Consider the following 18,024-nt stretch of genomic DNA (forward strand, 5'->3'; position numbering starts at 1 on the left):
GGGAACACCAACATTTTGCGAGTGGTTAGTGTGTGTATATTGGGGCAGGAGGGGAGAGGGAGCCTGATAAGAATGGTGAGAAAGGTAGAAGGATAAAGAGAGTAGTACCATGAAAATGAAGAAAAGAGGCTATTTCAAGAATAAGTAGTCAACATAGTCGAGCTACAGTGCTGTTAAATGGTGTGAAACTTGGAACAAGTCCTTTGGCTAATTTGCAGGTGATAGCTGAGAAGAATAATCAGTAGAACAATGAGGGCAGAAGTCGGTTGTTAAGGAGTGGTGAGAGATTAGAATTTGAAAGTAGTAAGAGTGGACTTTATTTTAAGAAGTAAGAGAGAGAGAGTAATTGAGTCAAGGAGAAAAAAGTTAGGAACATGACAAGAGCATATTTGTGGGCTGAAAACATGATGGTATAGTGGGAAAGACTGAGACTAGGCAGGAGAGAAGAGATCTTTGCTAGAGCTAAGGGAGACGGGAGTGACTTCCCTGACGGTCTAGTGGTTAAGACTTCACCTTCCAATGCAGGGGTGCGGGTTCGATATCTGGTCGGGGAGCAGATCCCACATGCCTTGCGGCCAGAAAAACCCAAAACATAAAACAGAGGCAATATTGTAACAAATTCAATAAAGACTTTAAAAATGGTCCACATCAAAAAAATCTTTTTAAAAAGCGGGGGCAGGGGGAGACAGGAGAGGATGGGATAGAGAGCACTTGTGGAATTTTTGGTCATTTAAAATTAAGAGAAACTTTTGTAATATTTTATGACAAAAAGGTATTTTTCTCTTCAATGGAACTTACTTTGTCTTACATTTGAGGTTCCTATGAAGGAGAACCCCCCCCCCCAAGAAAAAGATTATGAAATTTTATAGCCAGTAAAAGCCCAGTGTGTAGATGTAAGTATTAGGCTGAAGAGTCAGTTTCTATTGTACTGCTTAGTGCTCAGTATTCTTCATCTAATTGAGGTAAAATCTGTATATCTAATTTGCAACAAGAAAATAAAACTTTAAGAAAGCAATGAAGTGGTAACTTTTATAGAATTTTTATGATTAAAAATAAATTAATTTTTCATTTGTAACAAGAGGTAGTTTAATCTAGTACTTGAAAGCACAACCCCTAGACTTAGCCTTGGATTTGAATCTTGACTGCCACTTTATGTCTACCTGATCTTGGGCAAGTTACTTAACGTCTGTGAGCCTCACATTTCTCGCCTGTAAATTGGAGACTAAAAATACCTCACTGGATTTTTATGAGTATGAAATTATATTTATTAAGTACTCAGCACAATTCAATAAATGGTAGCTTTTAATATTAGTAATTACTTTGGGAATGTTTTCATTTTTTACTATTTCCAAAGACTTGTGTTAATAAAGTATTTTTATACAAAATAAATTTATATACGTGTTCATTTTGGTTAAATGTTATATTAGGTTGAAGAACTTAATGGAGAAATTAATGAGATTAAAAATGAGTTATCATCACTTAAAGAAACTCATGCTAAGTTACAAGAACATTATGACGAATTATGCGATCAGAAAAAGTTTGAGGAAGACAAGAAGTTTCAGGTAAAATTCAAGTATGTTGGGGGTATAAGCTCTTAAAGAAATTAGGACCATCACTGATGATTTTCTCCATGCTTCATATTTTCCGTTTCTCAACTTTTAAAAATTAGTATAAACGTATAGTCTGTAATACATTTTTAGTTAATTTTTATGTACAATATGACATAAGGATCAAGCATCATTTTTTTGGACATGAATTTTCAGTTCTAGCACATACCTTTGTGGAATAGACAATTTTTTCTCCCATTGTGCCTTGGTACTTTCTTTGAAAATCAGTTAACCAAATAAATATATGTGGGTCTATTTCTGCACCCTCTATTATATTCCTTTGATTATATGTCCATCTTTAAGCCAATATAACACTTCCTTTATTAGCGTAACTTTATAAGAAGTCTTAAAATGTGGTAGTATAGGTCCTTCAATTTTGTTGTTCTTTTCCAAAATTGTTTTGGCTATTCTAAGTCCTTTGCATTTCCATATAACTTTTGGAATCAGTTTGTCAGTTTCTAAAAGAAAAAGTCTTTGGGGTTTGGACTTGGATTGTGTTGAATGTATAGATTAATTTGCAAAGAATTGACATCTTAACATACAATTCATGAACATGGTATATATCTTTACATTTATTTAGATATTCTTTAATATCCTTCAGAAATGTTTTGTAGTTTACATTGCATAGGTCTTGCAAGTATTTTGTTAAATTTATCCCAGAATATTTCATGTTTTGGGCTCTTACTGTAAATAGTATTTTAAAAATTAATTTTTCTAATTGTTTCTTGCTAGTATATAGAATTAAAATTGATTTTGGTACATTGACCTTGTATACTTTTACCTTTTCTTTTTCCTTTTACCTTTTTAATTAACTTATTATTGTAGTAGGTTTTTTTGGTTGGACTTTGAAATTTTCTATGTATATGATTATGTCATCTGAGAATTTAAGGCAGATAAATTTTACTTCTTTTTCTGCTCTGTATACATTTTATTTTTTTCCTCAACTTATTGCCCTAGCTAGGACTCTTTAGTACAGTGTTAAATAAAAGTTGTAAGAGTTGACATGCTTGCCTTACTTCTCATCTTAGATGGAGAGTGTTTAATCTTTCATCATTTCATATTATGTTAGCCACAGATTTTTTTGTATATGCTCTTTGTTAGGTTGAGGGAGTTTCCTTCTATTCCTAGTTTGCTGAGTTTTTTTGTTTTTTTGTTTTTTTTTTTCGCTGAGTTTTTATCATGAATGAATTTTTATCATGAGTGGGTATTAAAGTTTGTCAAATGCTTTTTCGGTATCTATTGAGATCATATTTTTTTCTTTATTCTGTTAATGTGTCAGTATTAACCAATTAATTACATTAATTAATTTCTAAATTTACCTTGCATTCCTGGGATATGTATTATCCTTTTTATATATGGCTAGATTTGATTTGCTAATGCTATGTTAGGGGTTTTGAATTGATGAGGAATATTGATATGTAAGTTTTGTTTTTTCTTTGCATTCTTTTGGTCTGTTTTTTGTATCAGAGTAATACTGGCCATATAAATTGAGTTGGAATGTGTTCTTTCCTCCTGAAAGAGTATTGTGTAGAACTAGTGTTACTGACTAAATATTATGTACAATTAATTGGTGAAGCTATCTAGGCTTTTTCTTTGTGGGATTTTTTTTTTTTTTTTTTTTTTTTTTTTTTTTTTGCGGTATGCGGGCCTCCCACTGTTGTGGCCTCTCCCGTTGTGGAGCACAGGCTCCGGATGCGCAGGCTCAGCGGCCATGGCTCACGGGCCCAGCCGTTCCGCAGCATGTGGGATCTTCCCGGGCCAGGGCACGAACCCGTGTCCCCTGCATCGGCAGGTGGACTCTCAACCACTGTGCCACCAGGGAAGCCCTGAATCTCTGCTTTTAATTTTTGGAAGGTATATACTGAGGAGTGGCACCAAGTGATTCCCACCTCTTGGTGTTCATGTTCTTTTGTAATACCCTCCATTGAGTGTGAGTTGGATTTAGTAACTTGCTTCTAGTTAATAGACTATAGCAGAAGTGATGCAATGTTACAATACTTCTGAGATTAGGTTAGAAGAAGACGGTGGTTTCTGTGAGAGTGTGGGTGAACACGCTCTCTGTCTCTCAGTCTGTGTCTGTCTCTCCACCTCTCTCTCTTTCTCTCTGAGCCGTGTAATGAAGTCCCAGCTATTCTGCCAGAGAGGCCACATAGTGAAGAGGGGCTCTGGAGGTTGAAAGGCCACATAAAAGAGAACTGAGGCATTCCTCCACCCGACAGCCCCCACAGCTGCTAGCCACGGGAGTGAGCCTTCTCAGAAACAGAACCTCCAGCTCCAGTTAAAGTTTTTCAGATGACAGACAGCTTGACTAGACCCTCTTGAGAGACCCGGGTCAGAAACAGCAAGCCAAGCCATTCCTAAGTTCCTGACCCATCAAAACTATGGGATAATAAATGTTTGCTGTTATAAACCACCAAATTTTAGGTATTTGTTATACAGCAATGGATAACTCTTAAAGTGGTTGACCCCAGAACAACTCCAGGGTTAGGGGCACCAACCCTTGGAGCAGTCAAACATCTGTGTATAACTTATAGTTGGCCCTTCATATATGCGGTTCCTCCACATCGATGGTTCAGCATCCACAGATTCAACCAACTGCAGATGTGTAGTGCTGTAGTATTTACTATTGAAGAAAACCTGTGTATAATTGGACCTGTGCGGTTCAAAGCCATGTTGTTCAAGGGTCAACTCTGTAAGTATCCTTCTAGGGTTTCACAGCTAATAGGTACTGAAACAGGATTTGAACCTATATTTATCCAACTCCAAAGCTCCTGGTAACTACCATACTATTTTTCTCCATCTCCTTTGCAAACTTCTCCTTTGCAAGTTTCCCTTCCCCTGCCTCTCCCTTGGGGATTTTCATTAGCATTTTATTCTTTATTCTCTTTCTTCTTAAAATATACTCTTAATCAGTCTTATCAACTTGTATGTCTTCAGCTGCCCTCTCTCTGCCAGTGATTTTCAAATCTACATTTCCAGCTCAGTTTTCTCTTAAAAGTTCCAGTACTATACATCTAAATGTTCATTAGACATCTCCCACCTTTTTGTCTTACTAACTCTTCAAACTCAAGAGATTTTTTTAAAAATTTATTTTTTTATTTTTTGGCTGCGTTGGGTCTTCGATGCCACACACGGGCTTTTCTCTAGTTGGGGTGAGCAGGGGCTACTCCACCTTGCAGTGCACGGGCTTCTCATTGCAGTGGCTTCTGTTGTTGCAGAGCATGGGTCCTAGGGGCATGGGCTTCAGTAGTTGTGGTGTGTGGGCTCAGTAGTTTGTGGCTCATGGGCTCTAGAGTGCAGGCTCAGTAGTTGTGGTGCACAGGCTCAGTTGCTCCATGGCATGTGGGATCTTCCCGGACCACGGATGGAACGCGTGTCCCTTGCATTGGCAGGCAGATTCTTAACCACTGCGCCTCCAGGAAAGTCCCATCAAGAGATTTAAAATGAACTCGTGATATTTTTCTCTAAACCTCCTACTCCTGTTTTCTAGCTCAGTAAATAACACCCACCAGTCACCTAGGTACCTAATCCAAACTCTGCAAATTAGTCTCGACTCTCCTCTCAGTTTTCATAGCCAATCATTCAACAGTTGATATTAGCTTAATAAATAATTCATGAATCTATTTAGGCTTTTCATCTTTGCTGATATCACCTGGACTACTGTGGCATTCTTACGATGCATCTCTCTGCCTCATGTTGTTTCCCCTTATTAATTCAGTGTTTTCAGACTTCTAAGTGCAGCCTATTAGTGATACATGGAAATCAGTCTGGTGGTTTCGTGACTGGCATTCCTTTAAAAATGAAATAAAATAATGTAACATAGAAAACATTAGAAATGTATCTCATTGAGTTGGTGTTACTTTGTATGCTCATTGTGTTGGAAAACATATTTATTTCTTATTGCAGGTTTTAAACAGTGAAGTTTGGAAAACATTACTCTAATCCATTCTTTATACTGCAGCCAGAGTGGTCTTTCCAATCAGCTCATATTAATCACCTTGTCTAAATCCTTCAGTGACTTCTCATTGACTTCCTGGTAGAGTTGGAACTCCTATTGGGCCCTTAACGACCTAGGCCTAGTTCAAGCCTCATTTCTCTCCATTCTTCTCCCAGCATCTAAGCTCAAGCTGAAGTAAATCCCAAGTAGTTCCACAAAGTAAAACTACACAAAAAGACTATAATTTTGTTTGCTTTTAACATCTGTGAATGCCATTTGTTCTCCCTGGAGTGCCTCCTTATCCCCATCTATATTAAAATTGCCTGTCATTTCTTTTACTATCTTCCCCAGTGGACCATAAGTTTTTTGAGGATAGGGACTATATTTTGTTCATCATTGTATCCCAAAGCCTAGTGCAGTGCTTCCATGTAATATGTGCTCAGTATTTAGGGGGAATAAAAAGGTGTTGAATTGATTCACTATTTTAAAGATACATAAAAATACCAAACACTCAGAACAGTTTGCCTGCCATGACTACTTTGCTTTTAATAAAGGAGTGGTTCTTAATATGTGGTATTATATAATAATGTGGAATGCATGTTTGAAAACATCTAAGGCTCTCCATTTTATTTAAATATGATAGACTATACAAAATGAACTTACAGTGATCTTGTTACAAAGAACAGTATATTAAATTTAGTCAAAAAATCATTTGGCTTTCAAATAGAAATTGCTGGATGGTTGAACTGAAATATAGATTCCACTTTCATTAGCAAAGTTTGTTCAAATGTTTTACACTTTTTAACAATCTGTTTTTACATTAAAGGAATCTTTTCTATTTTACACTAGAACCTTCCAGAAGTAAATACTGAAATGTCAGTGGAAAAATCAGAAAACACCATCATACAGAAATATAATTCCAGGCAAGAAGTAAGGGAAGAAAATACTGAGAGTTGTTGTTTAGATACTGAATACAGAGAAAAGGGGGAAAAGAAAGAAGCCCCATTTATAGAAGAAATCACTATAGGTAATGAAGGTAACCTAAAGTTATATTGATATTTTCTAATTTTTATATTGATCATTGTAGGGGAATATCAATTACAGTCTTTGCTTTGAGGACCTAGTAGTATAATTGGAGAAATACTTTTCCATTTGTATGTGTTTTAACAAAAGTACTTGTATGTCTTTTGAGCTATTCTTCAATAGAGTCAATATTAGGGGGAAAAATACATTTTTGCTTTCCCTTCTCATCACTTATTCATTGGCTTTTTGCATTCTGGTTTCTGCCTTCACTGATTTGCCAAGAATGAGCTACCAATAACTTTTTGATGACCAGACTCCAGAGCACTTTTCTTAGTTCAAATGACCTTTCTGTAACCACTGAAAAATTGACTGATTCATCCATATTGAAAAAGAGTGGTTTAAAGAAGGTAGTTTGAAGGTTGTTCAAACCTAGGCTGAACAACCACTTGGTGGAGATGTTGTAGAGAGAATGATTGGATTAAAAAGACCCTTCATGCCCTAAATTTGTAGTCCAGATTATTGTAACTATACTGAAATTTTGAAATCTATGGTTAAAGCCCAGATGAATAAAATTAATATCTTAAGTAGATATTCTATATATTTTGCCCAAAAATATTCCAAATTTTAAAAATATTTACAAGGTAGTGAGTAAGAAAGTGATGATTATTAGCCTTGAAGAAACCAGCTAGCAATTTCTGCATCTAGGTAGTAAGAGAAACTACAGTATGACTGTTAGAGTAAATTAATTTTTATCTAATCAGCTGTGTGTTTATATGGAATTGTACCATATGTCCAAAAGGAAGCAGCAGACTAGAGAAATAACCATTTTGTAATGCCCTCAACTTAGTTGTTTTTAAACCAAAAATACTTTCGCTGTTATGAAATAAAAATTTAGTGTGAATAGAGTCGAACATTTTAGCATGCTTATTAAAGGGAACTCAATATTTACATAAAATTGGTGTCATTATATTTGTGTAATACCTTGCCAGTGAAATATTTAAAGCTAAATATGTTTTTATAAAAATAGTTAACATGCATCTTATAAAAGCAGGCTTTTGTGTATAACCCTAAAATTTACTGTGTTCTCATTATAACAGACTTACAACCTTTTGAAAAAAGCCCCAAGAAGAAAATTAATACTATTGTACCTCAGAATGAAAATCAAAGTGAAATCTCCCTAAGCAAAACCCTCGGCATAGAAAAAGAATTAATTAGTCAAGGACAAACCTTGGATGTTACTGACTTTACAAAAGTGGTTACTACAGAAATACAAGACAAGGTGGACTTGGAAAAAGATAATGGGTGTACAGAATTTAAATCACCAAATATTTCTTTTTTAGTGGCAGATATATCAATAGAAAGAGAAAAGATACATCCAGAAAGAACTGAAGGATTAGATCATCACCATGCAGATGTACACCTGGGGGTTGAAAATAACAGAACAGCATTTAACAGTATTTTAGATGAGATGGCTTGCAGTACAAATCATAAAAAAGATGTTTCTGAAGATGAACCATTCAAACAACAATTCAGATTGCTTCCAGGGACTCAAGAAAATGACACGGAGAAGGAAATTACAAATAGTTGCCAAACCAAAGCAGATTGGGATTCATCTCTAGATGTAAAAAGGAATCTTGTCCAGTGTCAGAAATATAGTTTACCGGATTCAAGTAATGTTATGTTAGATGATAAACAATGTAAAATAAGACAAATACAACTGTTAAATAAAAAAAGTGAATGTAGCATATTGCCATTTAAAGAAATTTCAGATTTTCAGCAAGTTGGTGATGACACTTCAGAGCAACCTGAACTAACTACTCCCTGTGATATAGCAATCAACTACCCCATTTCTTCTGCTGTTTTCAGTGACAATTTGAACGTACTTTTAAAGAATTCAGATAAAACTGTTAATATTATGCCTATGTTGGTGACACCCAACTCAAGCCCTGTGAAAAGAACTATATATAGGAAAAATGTGAATGATATGCATAACAGTCAAGTTAAGAACTGTTTGGGGTATCTAGAAAACAGTATGACTGTTTCCCATCTTCAGATTAACAATGAGAATATAGATGCTTCACAAGCCAAAGATATGAAAACTGCTATTCATGTGAAAACTTCCACAGAAATACAGTTTTCCAGTAAAGAGAGTCAGATTGATGAGAATCAGATAATTGAAGTAAAAAAAATTGACCTCTTCCCTAATGAAAGACAGCATACATTGTTAAATAGTACAGAGAAAACAGAGTCATTAAATGACATTGTTTCAGGAAAAATTTACAGTGAAGGATGGCTGGAAGAATCATGTCCATTTCACATAAAGCCATCTGGAGATTTAGTAAACAGAAGTGGAAGGTCAGCCTTTGATCTTTCAACTTCAGATAAAAAAACTGAGAAAACCCTAGTATATGTGAATTTTTTAGACCCCAGTTCCTGGCCAAAAGTAAATCAAATTGAAAGTCAAACAGTGAGCACTTCAACATCTAGCATTCCTTTGTTGCTGAAGAAGAGACCAATAGGTCTATTAGAAAACAAAAAGATGGTTTCGTTGACACCTTGTAAAAATGTTGGTGTGGATGATGACAGGAAGGATAGCGGACCAGGTAAGAAAACAAGGGTTATGTTTTAATTCTTTTAAAATTTGTATTTCTACTTATTATTCTTGGTAAAAATTTTTTACCAAGATTGTTTAAAATGAAAATTTATTTATATTACTATATATATGTTTTTTTTTGCCTAAACCTAAAAGACTCCCTATATGTATTGATATGTATGTAAAGTAGGAAAAGTTTTATTTAAATGGAAGTGGACTTATTTTCACCTAAATCTGAGCCAGTATTATCAACATGTACAGAGCTCAATTGCATTTTGGAAATTAAAAAAAAAAATCCTTTCATTATCAGAGAACTGAAAATAGCAAAAACAACCGCAAGTCTGGGTCATTAATTTTAGGAACATCTACCTAATCCAAGTCTCTTTTTTTACTTTCTAGAGCAAATGCAGTGAAGTTGTTGATATGGCTTCTGCCAGTGTTATGTTTACTCCTTTTCTTCCTATACTAAAAAAAAACAAAAACCAAAAAATATACAAAAAAACCTTGTCTCAGAACTGTTTTAGTTTCTCTCCTATGTTGTCACTTTCTTCTCCCAATTTTCTCCTTCTTTCCTTAATTTTTCTATTTTTATCTGTCCCTTCACCAGCACCACAAATCTAGCTTTGTTCTTTTATTTTGCAAGTAATAGTGAGGTGTAACATTAATACCTTTCGTATCATTGATATTTATCATTGTTTGAAACACTTTAAATTGAATCACTTAATAATTATATGCCTGTATTAATACATTCCAATATTAAATAGTTCAGATAGTGGAGACTGTTTTACTCTTTCAAACCACCACATGAAATAACAATGTGCAAGTTTTGCTTTAAAAATCCTCCAGGAAAAGGGAGCTCTCTTGCACTGTTGGTGGGAGTGTAAATTGATACAGCCACTATGGAGAACAGTATGGAGGTTCCTTAAAAAACTAAAAATAGAACTACCACATGACCCAGCAGTCCCACTACTGGGCATATACCCTGAGAAAACCATAATTCAAAAAGAGACATGTACCACAATGTTCATTGCAGCACTATTTACAATAGACAGGACGTGGAAGCAACCTAAGTATCCATCGACAGATGAATAGATAAAGAAGTTGTGGCACATATATACAATGGAATATTACTCAGCCATAAAAAGAAACGAAATTGTTATTTGTAGTGAGGTGGATGGACCTAGAGTCTGTCATACAGAGTGAAGTAAGTCAGAAAAACAAATAGCGTATGCTAACACATATATATGGAATCTTAAAAAAAAATGGTTCTGAAGAACCTAGGGGCAGGACAGGAATAAAGATGCAGACGTAGATAACGGACTTGAGGACATGGGGAGGGGGAAGGGTAAGCTGAGACGAAGTGAGAGAGTGGCATGGACATATATACACCACCAAATGTAAGACAGCTAGCTAGTAGGAAGCAGCCACATAGCACAGGGAGATCAGCTCGGTGCTTTGTGTCCACCTAGAGGGGTGGGATAGGGAGGGAGGGAGGGAGACACAAGAGGGAGGGGATATGGGGATATATGTATACGTATAGCAGATAAACTTTGTTATACAGCAGCAACTAACACAACAATGTAAAGCAATTATACTCCAATAAAGATATTTAAAAAAAAAAACACCGAAGTATAGGAAACTTGGGAAGTTATAACAAAAGAAACTTAAATGGATTGCAGTTTACCTAAAACTTAGATCATTCTTAAAAAACAAAAGATTATAAAACAATTTTTTTAATCCTCCAGAATTAAAAAAAAATAGGGAGGTAAATGGATGAAATATGTGACTTAATATTGAAGTACTGAAGGTGGGTGATGAGTACATTGACATTCATACTCTTTCATGTATTTGAAAATTTTAATATTGAAGATATTTTAACATAGAGATATACTACATAACATATATAGGTGCTGTATAAGTGTAACTTAAAAATAACTATTGTTTCAGAAGTATGATCATGATAAAAATGTTTATTTTGCTAATAGCAATCTCATAGTTAAAGTTGTTGAGGTTGTTGAAGACAGTCTTAGATTTTACGGGAACTTTGCCTGTTTAACAATATGCGTTTAGACCCAGTGAAGAAATATAGATTACAAGGAAAGCTTTACATGGCCTTCTGACTTAACAGGCTTCTTTTAAAAAGGAAATTGAGAAAATTTTAAAAAGAAAATGTGGGAATTAAAAGCAAAGTAAGTATATCTTGTTTACTGACATGAATGGAGAATATAGGGGAAAATAGAAAACACCAAAACACTGTAAAATCTCACTTCACAAACTGTAATTTTCCTGATATAATAAAATGTATTAAATTTCAGATTCCATTAATTTTGTCTGTCAAATGCTGTGGTTAAGTTTAATGCTGTTAGTCAGTGGACTGGTCTAACATATACCGTTTTCTCACAAGTCGTTTCTTCTAAATTAAATCTCAATGATATAAATTAGGATGGAAGGAGAGATGACTAAAATTCTATAGAAATTCATCTTGTGAAATACTCAAACTTATAAAAGATACTCCTAAATGTCTTTTAACCTTACATGTTTCTCTAAATCATTGTTATCTATTTATTAACACTACTAGATAGCCCTTTGTTGGATTTTTTATCATGGCCAATTTTTAAAATATATTTTACAAATCTTTCAGTTGGTTCAGACTTTTCCCTTTGAATTGGTAAGACGTTCACTATATAAATGTCTATATGTGTAGGCAGTGCAGTAACCAGGGGAATAAGGATAACATTTTAAGGTATGTTATATTGCTTTAGAAGATATTTATACCATGTCACTAATTTTAATGTGAAATCAGCAGGTTTTAGAAAGTAGCAATAAAAATGTTTTCTGAAATGAAACGCCTAATGTAAGAGCAAAGTCTATGGAAACAAGTGTTCAAAGTGAGAAGAAAATAGAAATTGTTACTTTTTAAATACAAAGCATAGGATCAGAGAAAAACAAGTTTAGTCACTAAAATGAGCGCCTGGAGAATAAAATTCAGTTGTCATTTCCTCTTTGTCAACCAGATACTACCAGCATTAACAGAGTTGCTGACATTTTGAATAACTCGAATATCCATCCAGATCCCAGGGGACAGCCCAGTGAAGAGAGGAATGCAATTGCAAAGACTTTTTGTGATTCTTCTTTTCCCACAGAACATGTAAGTCAATTAAAAATATTGCGGAGCAGACCTTAGTGAGCTAATTCTACAGATATGTGTAGAACTGTGTGCATCTGGATGCTTTAAGACCTAACTGATCTTCAAAATAATATCAAGAGGGCAACATGGCACCATTTTTCACAATTAAGTTTGATGGAAAACAGCAGGAAAAAGTCACAGTGTATAAATCAGATAGATATAATCCAGCCTGTTTTGGGAAGGACAGTGTGAGGTAGTGTATTATGTACTTATATTTTTTAGTCACCTAAGTTTAGGAATAGTGGCATTTGAGCATTTATTTATTTATTTTAACTACTAAAAAAATAGTTCACTCATTTGAGCATTTGAAATTTTAATAAAAGATGCCTTAAACAATAATCAATAGAGTTCAGTTGTTTTTAATAGTGCTTAAGTTAATTTATATTATTTTGGGAAACTGACTATTGCAAAGGAAGAATGTCTATTTTAAATTATTTCAATTAAAACACAGTATGTGGGCTTCCCTGGTGGCGCAGTGGTTGGGAGTGCGCCTGCCGATGCAGGGGACGCGGGTTCGTGCCCCGGTCCGGGAGGGTCCCGCATGCCGCGGAGTGGCTGGGCCTGTGGGCCACGGCCGCTGGGCCTGTGCGTCCGGAGCCTGTGCTCCGCGATGGGAGAGACCACAGCAGTGAGAGGCCCGCGTACCGCAAAAAAACAAAAACAAAAACAAAAAAACACAGTATGTGAAAGGATCAAATATTCATAAATATATCAAGTATGGATATAAATATTAAGCAAAGTATTTGTAGAGATTATATGGCTCCAAGAGTCCATATGTCATATGAAAAGCAAGTAACTACAACTGACAGATTTTTTTTTTGGAAAATTTGTAAGTTTTTTAACTTAGTGTGCAAAACTTTAGTGCAAAAAAGGCTGTATTAAAAAAAAAGGCTGTATTGTTCAAAGTCTAAAAAACAATTACAGGTATAACTGCTAAAAGGTAACCTAAAAAGTTTAGGAAAAATGACAAAAAAAAACTGCATAGTCACTGTATATTTTAAATTTTAGAGATGCACATTAAACAACTTTTCCTTTAGCACATCTAAAGTGAAAATTATAACACTAACACAGCCTTAACAAGTAATAGGTTCTAACAGTACATTTAATTTCCATTTTTAAATTGGAGAAACCTCAAGATAGCATAACTCTCCCTTTGGGAAAGTTGAAACTAAAGTCAGGATTTACCTTTTCCACCTTTGCATAATTGAGCGCAAAAACAAATAGTTTCAGCTTGATGTTCAAGTGTACAATCTTTAAACTATGGTAACTAAAGCGCAGTGGGCTGGGCACTGGGAAATCTAAGTTCTGACCTTGGCTAATTGGATAAGTCATAGAATCAAAGCAAAAGCAAAAAGAAGCTTGAGTATCAAAGCTGGACACCCATTCTAATTGGGTTGAATACTTAATACTTCTAAGATAATTGTCCTGTTTTCAAACAGGGTATGATGGAACATTTCCCATCTCCCTTTCAGCCCATTTTTATAATAAACCCAATAAGGGAAGTTCTCTGTATCTGATTCCTAATGCCTTTTCTGTTAATTAATGTTGTTAAGAATTTATATTTATAGAATTTAAAACTTTTTCGTAGAAATATTCCCACAACAGTCCTACATTTTTAAAAACAGATGAGGCAGTGAAACAAATGTGAAGTAATTTTCCAAAGTCATTAGGAACACAGTCTGCAGTGGACTTTGACTAGGTATCTTGGCTTAGTTGCATGCTACATAACCTTCTCAATTTTCATAATATAAAAAATTTCTTCTCAAAATACTGGTGCATGTAAAACACTAAATGTCTGTTTAGCTAAGTGATTATCACTAGGCATCAAGCACTATGCTATGTATCATTGTCCCAGCTGAACCTTGATTACCAATTAACTATCTAATGTGGGACAAATTTAAAAGCAGATCAACTCTTGCCTAGTCTACTGAAAATGCTTTGATCCCTGGATTAAACCAGGCCAATGTAGTCTCTTTATGATGCCTGTTTACTTGCTTATGTACACTTTTCTAAATCAGGGGCTGTTGAATGACAGCTGGAGGGCCAAACGCGGCCGACTGCTTTGCTTTGCCTGTAGTTCTGTGGCTGCTTTTGTATCGCAATGACAGAATCAAGCAGTTGTGAGGAGACCACTTGGCCCACAAAGCTGAAAATATTTACTCTGGCTCTTTACAGAAAAAGTTTGCCAACTTCTGTTCCAAATGAAAAGTGAATTTTATGAAGACTTATAGCCAGAAAGGGAATATAATATTTTTATGCACACTGTCCACATCAATCCTGTAAAATTCTGGGTAGTTATTATGAGCTAATCCACTTTTCCCCTACAGATCCAGAGCAACATGAAGAGTGTTTTTTATTCTTAGAGCAGGGGTTAGGTTGGTAGCTTGCTGCAATCTTGCTTATACCCAGGAATGAGGATGGGAGAGAGGGGCCAGAGTAAGCAAAGAAAGCCACTTATTTTACACAGCCAATGATATTAGGTTCATTTAAGTTAAATTTTAAAATGCACCCACCAGGGTAGGGGAAGTTCTAGGCCAGAGTAGATCTTTTGAGTCAGGCAGAAAGAGGTTAGGAGGCAAGTGATTTTTATGAGAAGGAAAGGAAGGAGCAAAGATATGTGGGAGCATCCAAGTAACTAGAATTACTTCTGTAGACTGCAAAACCTAAATTAAGCTAAATAGGACAAGTTTTATTAAGTGTAAACTTTAAAATTACACCTTGTTTCTCTCTACAGCCAATCCTTCCTGCCCCTCCCACCAAGTAGGTAAAGGGAAACAAACTAAAGCAGATATTTATAAATGTCTCCTTCCTTTTTCAGATTAAAAGTCAAAGAATCAGGATTTTGGAAAATTGGGTCATTTGTACTTGATATCAAATGCACCAAAACGCTTCAAGCATTTTGTTGGCAAAATAGGACCATTATGTTATATAGATCATCAATCATTTTACTCCAAAATCAGTAGCAACCTACATTTAGATTTGGTCTATTTCTCTGTAACTATTCTCAGTAGTGCATGGAGCTGACACACTGCCCACTGCACTTAGGAAGCAGGTTCTCAGTGTTGCATGGATGACTAACATTCATTTTGGCCCTGTGAGATACATGCAGTACGCTGAACACTTATATGCCAGACATTATGAGAAATATACATTTATGCGCATTTTTATCCATTATGTTAACTCTTTACAGTAACAGCATTTTGTAACTAAAAGAAGCTGAGAAAACTGAGGCCCACAAAAGTTAAACGACTTAAGGTCTCTTGGTGGTCCTGTGCTGATACTTTTTTCATCTGTTATTTCATAGGAACACAGGCAATCAGACAAATATGAACCCAGCATTACCCTAAGGATCAGAGGCTAAGACTCTGAGGGGACTGGTGGCTGACTAGAATTCTCAGGAACCAAACAGAGCAATCCAAAAAATTCCCTTTAGGGAACTGAGGTTAAATGTAAACATTTAAACTCATTTTTAAAATTATTACTATATAATCTCACTTTGAAAACACAATGTTACAAATATGCCATTTTTATCAGATTGGAAAAGATTTTAATGTAAGGCGGTACTCAAAGATCTTCACAAAGATTTATGAAATGACATTCATTATAGCCTAATTTATAACAGTAAATGTTTTCCAACAACTTAAATGTCCAACAATATATTAAATTATGGAACATGGAATATGACGGAGCCATGCTCTTTCTAGAGGGAAATGTTAAAAAATTTTTTTTACCCAACATAGAAAATGATATAAATGATACAATTTTTTTTTTCCCCCTGCGGTACATGGGCCTCTCACCGCTGTGGCCTCTCCCGTTGCCGAGCACAGGCTCCGGACGCACAGGCTCAGTGGCCATGGTTCGCGGGCCCAGCCACTCCGTGGCACGTGGGATCTTCCCGGACTGGGGCACAAACCCGTGTCCCCTGCATCGGCAGGCGGACGCTCAACCACTGCACCACCAGGGAAGCCCTGATACAAATTTTTTGCAAGTGTGTATATAGAGGAGTCCTGAATATTTACATCAAAATGTTTGATGGTGGCTGGAATCTTGGGAAATTTTAATCTAATTCTTATGCTATTCCATACCTCTAAAATATATTCCCTTTCAACAGAGGATTTTATCTGAGAATATGAGAAGACCATAAAAGATTTTTTTCAAGAAATTAATTTTTGATAGGGATAAATTGGAAACATGTTGACAATAGCATAGTTAAATGATCACACATCCATAAGAAGTATTTTGCAGCCACTGATATGTGCTTATGAGAAATTTTAATGACCTAGGAAACAACTCACAGAGGGAAAAACCAAGATATAAAATTCTAGATAGAATGGTCAAATACGCTAATAGAAAGACTAATAGCAAACAATACCAAAATGTTGACAGATCTCTCTGGATCGTGGATTACTAGTGATTTTTAATTTCTTTACACTTTTCTCTATTTTCTAAATTTCCAGTAATTATTTTATAATCAGAAGAAACCTTAAAATGGAAAACTTATTTAACACAGTATTAGAAGTACGACCCAATGTGGTGCCTTGGAAACACGCCAGCTTCCAAATACCTCATTGCTCTTTCCTGTTTCTCCAACAATGGTGTTCTGAAGCGTAAGAGGAAACATGAAGTAAAAGGCAGTTTTTATATGGCAGTTTACTTCCGTTAGCATTTTAAATTTTCCCCTGGCTTTGATAAAAGTTACAAAACATAGACATGTTTGGGAAGGGAAGGGGAGTAGAACACAAAATAGATTTTTATCTGCATTGTTTTAAATATGTTTTCTTTCAATATAAGCTTAAGACCTTTAAGGAAACGTTTGTGGTATTCCTGGAATACATTAGGGATCCTGAAGAGCTACTACATAAGCCTACAGATTCACATTTTATAGTTTTTTGGTGCCAAAATTACTAAGGTAGTTGTTGAAAATTAGCCAAGAAAACGGTGGCTTTTATCACATACTCATAATTGCAGAGGCTTAAGGATTTTCTTGAAACTTGATGATTGTTTAGAAAATGGGTAAAAATTTCACTGGTAAAACAAGTTTGGTATTTCCTAGGTGAAAACAAAGCCTCTGAAATCAACCCTGCCACAAAGCCATTTTCAGGCAATCAAGATTAAAACCACTACTGGTTTGGCTGCGTCTTCTACTGGTGAAGATGACTGGCAGAGCTTGGTAACAAATCAAATAAATGAAATTGAAAAGTTTCTAAGCTCCGAAAATGACAACCAACCTAAAAAAAGAAAAGCAGAAGAGATGGTAGGAAAAACTGATTAAAATAATGTTGATAAATGCTTTCAGTGGTGAACTGACTTAATTGAAATGTTGATGTGGTTTAGACTAGAATACGACTGTTACATCTAAAACTTTATAGCTGTAGTCAGTTTTCCAACTTTTTCTGTGATGAAATTGTGTTACTGTTAACGTTTTCTCTTAGTAAATGCTTCATTTAAGATAGCTAAGACTGCAAGGTTTGATGTTAGCATTGTTTCCCTTAATTAAATCTGTCTTTCCTCCATATACTTTCATCAAAGCTCTTGCTGCACACTCCAAAACCCTTCCTTACGGAATACAACTTATGTGTTACACGAAACAGACGTAGTGACCCTTTGTAATTTATTACTTTGTATGCTCTGAAGATTGTGATTTCTTTTAAATTTGAGACAATAACTATCCAGACTG

The 18,024-nt window shown here is 35.2% G+C and overlaps 1 protein-coding gene across 1 annotated transcript in view; it reads left to right on the forward strand.

The window, feature by feature from the left end:
* The window catches only part of CCDC73 (coiled-coil domain containing 73), a 106,359-nt gene extending 88,740 nt beyond the window's left edge, over positions 1–17,619 (forward strand). The window contains exons 13-17 of the mRNA XM_060104508.1: positions 1,428–1,562; positions 6,394–6,571; positions 7,665–9,170; positions 12,175–12,308; positions 17,401–17,619. Coding sequence (XP_059960491.1) covers positions 1,428–1,562; positions 6,394–6,571; positions 7,665–9,170; positions 12,175–12,308; positions 17,401–17,619 — 2,172 coding nt within the window. The remainder of the gene's footprint in view (positions 1–1,427; positions 1,563–6,393; positions 6,572–7,664; positions 9,171–12,174; positions 12,309–17,400) is intronic.
* The last annotated feature ends 405 nt before the right edge of the window (positions 17,620–18,024 follow it).

Source organism: Mesoplodon densirostris, chromosome 7, assembly GCF_025265405.1.
Source record: "Mesoplodon densirostris isolate mMesDen1 chromosome 7, mMesDen1 primary haplotype, whole genome shotgun sequence".
Lineage (NCBI taxonomy): Eukaryota > Metazoa > Chordata > Mammalia > Artiodactyla > Ziphiidae > Mesoplodon > Mesoplodon densirostris.